This window comes from Apis florea, unplaced genomic scaffold (genome assembly GCF_048593485.1).
Source record: "Apis florea isolate Af1SG1 unplaced genomic scaffold, ASM4859348v1 contig_2190_pilon, whole genome shotgun sequence".
NCBI classification, from domain to species: domain Eukaryota; kingdom Metazoa; phylum Arthropoda; class Insecta; order Hymenoptera; family Apidae; genus Apis; species Apis florea.
This window is the reverse complement of record NW_028256541.1, coordinates 77566-89047: the sequence shown is the minus strand read 5'-3', so window position 1 is coordinate 89047 and position 11482 is coordinate 77566. Positions and strand designations below refer to the sequence as shown.

Genomic DNA, 11482 nt, shown 5'->3' with positions numbered 1-11482 from the left:
TATATAATATATAAATAACTTATTTTTTTAAAAAAACTGATTTGGAATTTTAACACATGTAACACACATTTTTACGTAAATGTTTTTCGCTATGATCTCAATAGCTAATTGCTTATATTAGTTCAGGATTTTCGACTTTAAAAGCGAAAATAAATAATATCTACCGATTAATTACCAGAAGTCTCCTGAAAAGATATTATTTGTCCTCTCCCTTTTATTTTTACTTTTTTTCTTCTATGATTTGTCAAATATAACTTTCGAATAATTATTGAATTACGAATTTCAAATGTAAATACTTATAACTATTAAAATAATTATTTATATTAATTTATTTTACATATTTTTATTTTTAATACTTTATTTATTTATACATTATAACAAAGATATATAGATTAAAAAAAGAGCTTGTAATATTTAAAAATGATTGTAATAATCATCTTATATCTGAACAAAAGTATTCGCATATATTCAAAAATCTATTTTCCAAACAGTGTAATAAATTGAGTAATTTTCTTTTTTAAAACAAATAAAAAAATCGACTTAGTAATTACTTTTTATCAGTGCAAAAAATAATTGTTAAAATCGTGAACGACTTTAAATATTGCACAAATGTGATGCCTAAAACTGATATTACTGCTCGAAGGACCACCTATTACCTTAGGAACTGTATAATCGTTTATTTTATGAGTTATGAATGAACGAATACTTTAACTCTTTGCTGCTAACTATGTGATTCTAACTATGTATTTTGATGGAAACCGTATAAAATCTATTTGTCTATCTTCTATATCTATTCTAATTCAACTGCAAGACTGTTCGCGAGCCTTGGTTTTTCCTCCAATCCTTGCCTTTTCGTAAAAATGCACACAGGAAGGGATTGGAGGAATCGTTGCGTTAGAGGATAGTTTCGAAGGATTGGGGCTCTCGCGGGATTGCGTCACAGCACATGAGAATCAGGACCTCGCTTCCACGGTGGTCCATCATATGGCATGCAAACGTAACTTGTGAAGTGGCTGTGACATCTGCTTAAACCAAAATCTGGAAAATGTTACGAAAATGCCCGCTCATAAATTACTGCTAGGCTATTGGCAGATATTCGAACTGTTGGAAATAAAGATTGGATCCGACCACTTCACATGCCTGGGTTTTAACAATAATCAAATTGATTAATTTAAGAAATATATATATTAAAAATGAGAAAAAAAGCAAAAGAAAAAACCCGCTAAAAGCCAGAATCGTCCACAAAAAGCCTTATATCAACAAAAAAAAAAAATAATAAAAAATAAAAAAATCCGAAAATTTTGTAAAATTTTGTGATAAAGATAATGATTTTTAGAACAAAATTCTATTCTCAAATGAAATTATTTTAATATTTTAATTATTTAAATATTTTGTAATTTTTTTATTTTTATGTAAAAATATTTTAATATATTTTATAATTTAATTTATAAACTAAATGCCAAATTAGTGTAGAGAAAATATAATATAGAATTCGATATAAAAAATTTACAAACTAGTATAAAGCATGAAGTGATGGGATAAATATTGGGGATGTATCCCGTGTGACAGAATTGGTATTTCTTGACAAGATAATGAATGTTGATGTTTATTATTATATATTATTATATATTTATTATAAAAGATAACTATAAAAAAAATAAAAAAAATTAAAATAACCTGTAATTTATCGAATTTTTACTTTCAACAAAATAAATTTCCTACTCACATAGCATATAAAATTCTGCAATGAATCGTACATAATATATTTAATATGTTATATATATTAATTATAATATATACATTTATTAATTATATTATATTATACATATTACATATCATTATTAATAAATTTATATATTATATCTATTATATTTTATATCTTATATATCTTCCCAAAGTCCTGATTTTAACCCAATACAAAATTTATAGCACAAATTAGAAAAAAATGTTAGAAAACTCGATGTTTCTTCTATTGCAATTGAAACAAGCAATATTAAAAAAAAATTGAGAAATTGAATAAAATTACTAATAAATTCACCAAAATCTTTGCTTTATATAAATAAATAAGATATTAAAAATAAAGATGCATGCAAAATAAATTGATATAAGTAATTATTTCAATAGTTATAAATATATTATATTTGGAATTACATACTGTATCAATATTTTTATCTTATGCATAAGTTGAATTTTAATTCAACAAATCCTGGAATTTATCTTTTTCTTAATTTTATTAATTTAAAATGTTTCGTGAAGATTCAATTAAAATTCATCATGTATATAATTATCATGCAAAATGACAAAAAATTTTCGTTTTTTTGTTTAATGATTGAAATTATTAGTTATATAAGTTTGAAAATTTAAAAATAAAACTTTTGCGAGAGATATATTTTATATTATAAAATATAAACAAAGTGTCCCAAAAATGTTGAAATATCGATAAATTAGAAATTGCTGACATAATTTCAAGCAACATTTTTTTTGCAAAAAATTTCATTACAGTTTTATTAACGAGTTATTAATAAAAAAACATTGACCAATCAGATAGTGCGTAGCCTAATCGAGCTACAACAGTAGCGTTGACTAAGTACCGACGATTGAGCATGAACAAATCTAAGTAAATATCGAAGAAAGTATGTGTTAAATATTATAATTTTTCGTGATATAATTCGATATAATTTTTTATCGATAAAAAAATATTTATCATATTTAATATTTCAAAATATATTGCTTACTCGTATTTAGTTGGTAGCACGTAATCAACGCTAATATCGCGATTCAACTAGGTTATACGATCCATTATCCAATATTTTTTGTTAATAACTCGTTAATAAAGTCGTAACAAAAGTTTTTGCAAAAAAAAATGTTGCTTGAAATTAAAAATCTTCTTTAAATAATATTTTTCTTTAGAAAAGTTTCGTTACGAATTCGTTACGAGTTATTAACAATACAAACAATGGCTATATACCGTCGATCGAGCATCAATACAAACAGAAAGTCCAAGCATCATATGTCAAAGAAAATGTATTAAATACAATAAATATTTTTTATCGATTTATATCGAATTATATCGAATTATATTATAAATAATATTCACGAACATTTGTTGCTTTATATCACTTTTTCGAAAAAAAAGTTTCTTGCATGAAAAATTTTTTCTATTATTATCGATCGCTGACCTCTATTAAGCCTAAACAAAGAATGATGTTATTTGAAAAAAACTAGCATTATTGAGAAAAGTTTAATCGATACTTATAATTGTATATTTTTGACAATTGTTATATTTTAGCCTGGCTGAAGTAGAATCCGATTCCAAGGAATGACATTCCAAATACGGCTAATTCAACAGCAATCAACATCATTCAGTTCGAAATCTATAATATATGCTAATCAGCATCTCGATATCTTTATTTATTTTAAATTAAACATCAGTTCAATTCGAAGAATTTTCCTTTAACTTGGAAATGTTGCAAGTTGAACATTGATCGCGATATTATTGGTTATTATCATGCCTGAACGGAAACCCGTGATTTTCTCAATTGAATTAGAAAGGGATTTTCTGAAGACACGAGCTTCACTTGAGATAGAGTCTAATTAGCACTCATTATGAACACGACATGTTCTGATAGTTCAACAAATAGATAGTTTTATAACTAAGCATCGCACCTCCTAACACGATCCTATCGTGATATTGTGAGAGATCTTATATAAACACACGTAATACAATTATCGCATTTATAATTAATAATAGTTCACTTATCATTAAAAAAATATATTAACGGTCACAAGTATCAGCTTCTACACACGCAAATATATATCTCAGTTGGAAGAGCATTCGACACATGTATACATATATTTAACTTCCACTCACAATCACAATAGTATCGCGGGCTCGAACAAACAATGATATTCTATCAAAGTATAAATATTCAATATATTTTCTTTCACATGTTGGATTTGTTCGTACTCAATCGCCCGCATGTAGCCAACGCTATCATTGCGGCTCGATTAAACTACATGCTTCGTAATTAGCCAATGTTTTTTGTTAATAACTCATTAAAGCTATAAGGAAAGTTTTTGCAAAAAAAATGTTGAAATTATGGAATTAGGAATCTCCAATTAACGAATGTTTTTTTTTATTGTATATATGAACATAATAATAGAGTATTAATAAGTATCACTAAATCTGAAAATGTGATATTTTGCAATAATTTTTATTTAAAAATATAAAATTCATATTATATGAAATAAAAATTATTGAAATAATTGAAATAATATACAATTGAAAATATAATAGAAACTAGCCTTACCAATTTTTATATTATTTAAAAAATGCAGAAAAGTATTCTATTATCTTTTTATTCAATAAATTTAAGTTTTTCTTTTATAAAATTTTTGTTTTACAATTATGAATATTATCCAATATAATTATCAAATTATAAACTTGTGTATATATTTAAAATTTGAAAAAGTTATAAATTCTTGTTATGTTATCTTTTATAATAAAAGATTTGTTATAAATCTTTTATAATAATTTCCTTAAATTATAATTTCTAATATATTTAATAAAACAATATCAAATAAATTCATATATATATATATATATATTTAATATTTTGAAAAAGTTAATTATTCAATAGTAGAAATAAAGACATTTAATTTTATATAAATAATGATATATACAATTTGAATTAATCATATTTTCCGGTTAATGAAGACTTTATTATTCTTCAAATTATAAAATATTGAAATAGCTTATGAAACAAACAAAATCATATATCACAACAAAAACATATATATAATAATCACAATAAACATCACAAATGTACGTGAATCTACAAGTACATATTAGAATTTTTGACTTTTCTTTTTAGATTTAAATAGAAGTTTTTAACTATACAATTCGATAATATTCTCTTTATTATTATGTTCATTAATAAAACAAGTATAACTATTTAGCATAATTTGAATTAACCATATTTTATTCTTCACAACTATTATTAAAAATAATAACAACTATTTATTATTAAAAATAATTTAAAAAAAACTAAATATCTAAATAATATCTAAATATTTCACTTCTGTGTGATTCTATATACAACTCCAAGATATAACTTTATTTCACTATTTACAAAATCTTTTATGATTGAAACATACATAGATTCTGAAATATCTTTTATAGAACAAACGGAATTCATTTTCATTCAGACTATCATGTTCAAGAAATTCTGATGCAATTAAAAAAAAAAGAGAATTCTGATGATTAATGAAATAAACGATTAGATACGAGAATAATGCGAGAAATTTATGTTATATTTTTTCTTTTTTTTATTTAGGCAAATCAGAATAATTTTAGTAAAAATAAATTGTAAAACAACAAAATAATTATACTTTGTTTTATTTGTTTATATAATTTTATTTTTATTATTTTTTAAAAATAAATCTGTTTCTCATAAGATTTCGAAAATAATATCAAATTTTTTTATTATTTTTTACTATTTTTTTATATAAAATTATCTATATATTCATAAAATTTGTTATATTTATTTATATTTACAAACTATATTTTTAATTAAAATAATATAATTATTTTGATAAAAATTTGTAATAAAAATAAATTGAGAAAATAAATGTATCAAATCTATTTGAAATAAAATGCAATATCAATATTTATAATTAAATTATTAACTATTTATTCAATACGTAGATCATTAATAAGTTAGAATAATATTTTTAATTTTCTTTCATATATATTTTTATTAATCTATTTTTTTATTAATCATTTTCTAATAAAACATTTTTGCCACGATAAATTAAAAAAATTTTGTTTTAATCTCTTATAAACTATTATATCAAAGATACACTTATATTCGTCAATCATGAATAAAGTCATTATAATGATGCTATATTCACGTTTTGAAGATTACATTAATTATATTATTTTATTTAATATATATGTCGAATATAATAATACTAATAATAAGAATAATAATAAGAATAACAAATAATATAATAATATAATACAAAATTGAAAGATTAATATAATAATGTAAAAACATAAAAGATTTACCTGCTTACTTCATCGATAATAAAAAGATATGTTTCATTTTTCTTTCAAAATTATATAATTTATATTTGAAAACTTCAACAGTAAAAATATAATAATTATATTAATATAACAATGTATAATTGTATAATAATAAAAAAATTCATTCTATTATAAAATGCAGCAATAACTATAATACTGAAAAGATTAAATATTCAAATTATTGAAATTTCATATTTTCACTGGAATTCCATTTTTTCCATTTTTAAAACATTATTATTTGAACTATTCCCACAGAATCGATAATTCCTATAATTCTGCATTAATCGTATTATAAAGTACAACAATACCATCATGATAGTTTCTTGATATCGCAACTGATATCTCAAGCATATCTCCCTGGCACGTGAACATTAAATATTATCAACAAAGATGTTTTATTCTATATCGAGGAGTATATGAAAACGATTGAAAAATAACAATACAATGCAAAGATTTCACGATTTCATTTCTTCAAAACATTATAGAATGCGTATACAACACAAATCAATGATTCCGGGACACAATCGTAACGAAAGTGGCAAGTTCTTACCTTCACACATCATCAAATGATATAATCTGTAGATTGTACGTCGACCTCAGTGGGGTGCCTTCGAATCCCAAAGTTCTGCGAATCTGATGAATAATACGACGATGGATATCAAACGAATAAACAAGTACCGAATCATATACCACAGATGCCAAAGAAGTTTAGATTGAATGACAATCAATTTATTCAAACACAATTTATTCATTCATTGATATTGTTGTAACTTGAATAACAATGATAATATAAAATAACAATGATATCGGATAATTAAAATGCAAAAAGATATATATTCAAAGTTTTAAATAGTGTATTAATATGAAATATGACATATTAATCGTTTAAAAAATGTATACAGTTTATAATTTATTTACAAATAGTTAATATATTATGTTTATTTTGATATCTAGAATTGACTTTCCTTAACATATCTTAAATTTAATTTCATCAAATATATAAATTTTTTTAGAATGAAAATATATTGTATCTATAAATTAGAGATTATAATTTTCAAATGTACATAATTATTTATATATGTATATCTTTCAAAAATACACGGATAACACGGATGAAATACAATTTATTAAAGACACATATGTAAAAAAATAAGAATATATAAATTATATATATATTATTCCTACAAGATATATATAAAAAAAAAACATGAACAAGTTAGTATTGTTTCATATATTTCTTGTTTTTTATAAGTAAATTTTACAGAATTTAAGTTAAAATATTTACAAAACTAATGATTTTTTTTATTATATCTTTTATTATATTTTTTTTATTACATGGTATTTATTATATGGTAGTTCAATAGCTATTTTCTGTAAACAATTAATTACATTGATCATTGTATTCAGAAATATGTAATTCCATTTAAAAAAACAAAATTTTCATATATTCTTTATGAAAAAATTACTTCAAATTAATTGCTTCGAAAAACTTTTTTAAATTTTAATTTAATTTTTTTAAATAACAAAGAATACATAATAGAATACATATAGATTTAAATATTTTAGTTAGTAAATGTAGTTATTAGTTAATAAATATTGAAATAAAAATATAAATGTATGAAATAAAATATCATTGAATATGAAATTAACGAAAATTTATTTTTGATAAATATTTATTATTCTAAATATTCATTACATTACAATGAAAATCTAATGTTTTGAAAATAAAAAAATATTAAATACAATAGAAATATGTAAAGAAATATATAAACTGGAAAGTAAAAAACAATAAATACATGAAATGCTATTAAATTATCTAATTGTTAACTATTGAATATTTTTATAACCATTCGTGATTATTGATTTGAATATTTTCTGATTATAAGAAAAATTTTATCTGTGCTGAAAATTAAAAAAATATTTTTTGTATTGATTTTAAAAAATAAAAAATTTTTGAAAAATATAGGAATTTTCATTAAACAATTTCAATTTTTTTTTATTTTTTAAACATTATACATGAATCTTTAGCTTTTACAACGTTATCATTTTTTTTAGAATGAAAAGTACTTCATTTATCTTATTGATTGCCTTATCTTTATAATTTTTGACGTTAAAAAATATATAAAAAATAAAAAAATACTGGAAATTTATCAATTTTAGATTTTATCATCAATAAAAATTTTTACAAAATTTATATATATATATTTTTAAAAAAAATTTTTAAAGAAATATATAACATAAATTCCACATTTGTTTCTTAATATCATTTATTTCAAAATGATATATTTTTATCTATTTATATAGTTATGTTAGAAAATTTTATATTTTTAAATTATTTTATTATTATTATTATTATGCATAAAATGAAAAAAAATAATTGTATTTACAAAACATTCAAATCATTTTTAAAATTTATAATTATCTTCTATTAAATATTATAATTTTTGTACATTGAAGATATAATTGATTTGCAAAACAATTTAATCACCAGTGATTAAATTCACATCTGAAATTCACATCAAAATGAATAAATATAAAAGATTCATTGAAAAATCTATAATGTATTTCATTTATCTACACTTTTCATAAATTGCACATGACTATTACAGATTATCGTAGATTGTTGTAGATAACAGTTATCAAGATTATTTTAAAACATTGAAATTCGTATAAAAGAAGTTCTTTCATTCATATTGAGTATATTAGTTTCAAAACTCTTTTACTCACTATGGCGCATTTCGCTTTAACTTTTATTTTTTTTGTTAATATAATATTCAATGGTAAGTAAATAATAAATATTTGATAGTAGTAAAGTAAATAATAAATAATAAATAATAAATATTAATAAATTGAATAAATATCTGTTCAGTTTTCTTAAAAATGATATTCTTCAATTATAATATATATTTAATTTTATATTATATTAATGAAAAAAATTTTTCACATATATTGTTATATATAAAAATAAATTAAAATAATTATATTCTTTTATTTTTTCGTAGATTGAATATTCTTTATATTTTCTATATAATAATAATTATTATTATATATTATATATTATTAATTCATAAAAATTTAAATTTGATATTTTACATTATCTAATAAAAAACAAAATTCGGATCAATCTATTGATATGTATATATATATATATATATTTAATATTATGTAAAAAATATTTGATATTATATACTATTGAATTTTATTTAAACGTATAGGAATACATATATATATAAATAGAAAAAGTTATCAAAAATATTATCTATATTTCAATATATTTCAATAAATTATCGAAATCAGTGAAAAGTCTGCGAAATTTAAATCTATTATGTTATTTGTGCAGGTATATTCGCGAAGGATTTGGAAAAAATCGTCGGTGGTACCAATGCTTCTCCCGGTCAATTTCCTTATCAAGTATCACTTAGAAAATCTGGACGTCATTTTTGTGGTGGTACTTTGATTACCGAACGACACGTTGTCACTGCTGCTCACTGCATCCATGGTATTGTATCTGCACCATATAATGATTTCACTGTTGTGACTGGTACAATCAGTAATATAAATGGAGGCCAAAGTCATCGTGTTGCTAAAGCCACTGTCAATCCCGATTTTAAACCTAGCTCTTCTGAATCTTACAGAAATGACATTGCTGTAGTTACGGTAAATATACATATTTGTTGTAGTTATAGTGTAGTGAAATAAAATAATATAATATAATATAATAATATAAAATATTATTGATTAAGAATAAAGCAGATATTAAATTTGATATCACTTTAATGATATTGAAAATTACGACATCAAAAATACTTATTAATAAATAAAAACGTAAAAGTTAATCATAAAATAATTTTATCAAAAATTAAAATTTTTAAGTATTTTTGTATATAGATAAAATAAAATTTTAAGTAAAAATAATATTATTTTATATAAAAATAATAAAATTTTAATTTCAAAATTAAAAAAATTTAAATAGTTTAGTAATTAGATAGTTAGAATACAATAAAATTTTAATTATGAAAATAATATATTATATTGTGTAAATATAAATTTAAACACAGATCTAAGAATTAATCACATAATTTTTTATATTTTAATTTTATTAAAATGAATTATATATCAAAAATAGGAAAATTTTTAAATATAAATCGATTCAAGAAATATTAATATTATAACTATCTTTTTCAAATATTTAAGTTTCAAATTATAATTATATTTGAAACTTGCCATTTTTGTTTTTTATGTATATTTATTTCTTTTATATTTTTATTGAAACTGCATCAATTTTCATCAGTGGTTATTAATCTTATTCTTTTTCTTTTACATAAACATATTAATAATAAATTTCATAAAACATAACATATTTAAAAAAGAAAAAATTTTCAGCAAAAACTATTTTTCTTAATAACAAAAGTATTAACAACTAATGATTTTTCTTTAATTTTTTTTTGTAGCTTACCGATACAGTTAAATCAAATATATACCAAAAACCAATTTCTCCAGCTTCTTCTGATCCACTAGTTGGTACAACATTAATAATATCTGGTTGGGGACGTACCAGTACAAATGGAAATCTTCCTGAAATTCTTCAAACAACAAATGTTTATCTTATAAGTAATGAAGAATGTCAGAAACGCATTCCAAATTATCATATCTACAATGGACAATTGTGTACTTTTAAAAGAAAAAATGTTGGTATCTGCATGGTTAGTAACAATTTAAATTTATGTTCTTGAAATTAATATCAATATTATTTTAATATGTACATGTCAATTTTAATTTGAAAACTTGATTATAATAATTGTCTTTCAAATCTATCTTGAAAAACATTTTTTTTTCTTCTTATAGGGTGACAGTGGAGGTCCTCTTGTTTATAATGGTCAACTTATAGGTATCGCTTCCTGGGTCATTCCATGTGCTCAAGGATATCCTGATGTTTATACTCGTGTTACTCAATATAAAAGCTTTATCAACCAAATTGTATCTAGCACGTAAATTAAATTAAATAATAATTAATGTAATAATTTAGCTTTTTTTTACATAAATAAGAGAATTTATATTACTATATACAAATGATTAATTTAATATGTTTAAATAATTCAAATGAAAAATTATAACGAAATTATTAAATAAAATAGAGAGAAAAAAAGATTAAAAAATACATTTAAGAATGTTTTGTGAGACTTTATGCTTTTTTAAAAATTGAAATGAATATAATTTATTTAAAATATAATGTAAATTGGAACTTGCTATATTATCAAATATTGACGTAATCTTATAATATTATATTTCTAGACAAAGTGAACATAGTATATATGATTTTCAATGTTTCTAATGCAATTCATCCAAATTTTATATACCCATATAAAGTATCTTCTATTTAATAATATAAAAAAA

General features: G+C 21.0%; 1 protein-coding gene across 1 annotated transcript; it reads left to right on the top strand.

Annotated features, from left to right (window-relative positions):
• The first annotated feature begins 8732 nt into the window (after positions 1-8732).
• On the top strand, positions 8733-11113 carry LOC100872513 (chymotrypsin-1). The gene is made up of 4 exons (XM_086915725.1): positions 8733-8868; positions 9429-9745; positions 10540-10791; positions 10934-11113. The coding sequence occupies exons 1-4, from the start codon at positions 8817-8819 to the stop codon at positions 11078-11080; spliced, it is 768 nt and encodes a 255-aa protein (XP_086771851.1). The 5' UTR covers positions 8733-8816; the 3' UTR covers positions 11081-11113.
• The last annotated feature ends 369 nt before the right edge of the window (positions 11114-11482 follow it).

Coding starts and splice junctions, on each gene's coding strand:
- LOC100872513 (XM_086915725.1), top strand. CDS start 8,817: ATGGCGCATTTCGCTTTAACTTTTATTTTTTTTGTTAATATAATATTC. Junction 9,746..10,539: donor ATGACATTGCTGTAGTTACG/GTAAATATACAT, acceptor TTTTTTTTGTAG/CTTACCGATACAGTTAAATC. Junction 10,792..10,933: donor AAAATGTTGGTATCTGCATG/GTTAGTAACAAT, acceptor TTCTTCTTATAG/GGTGACAGTGGAGGTCCTCT.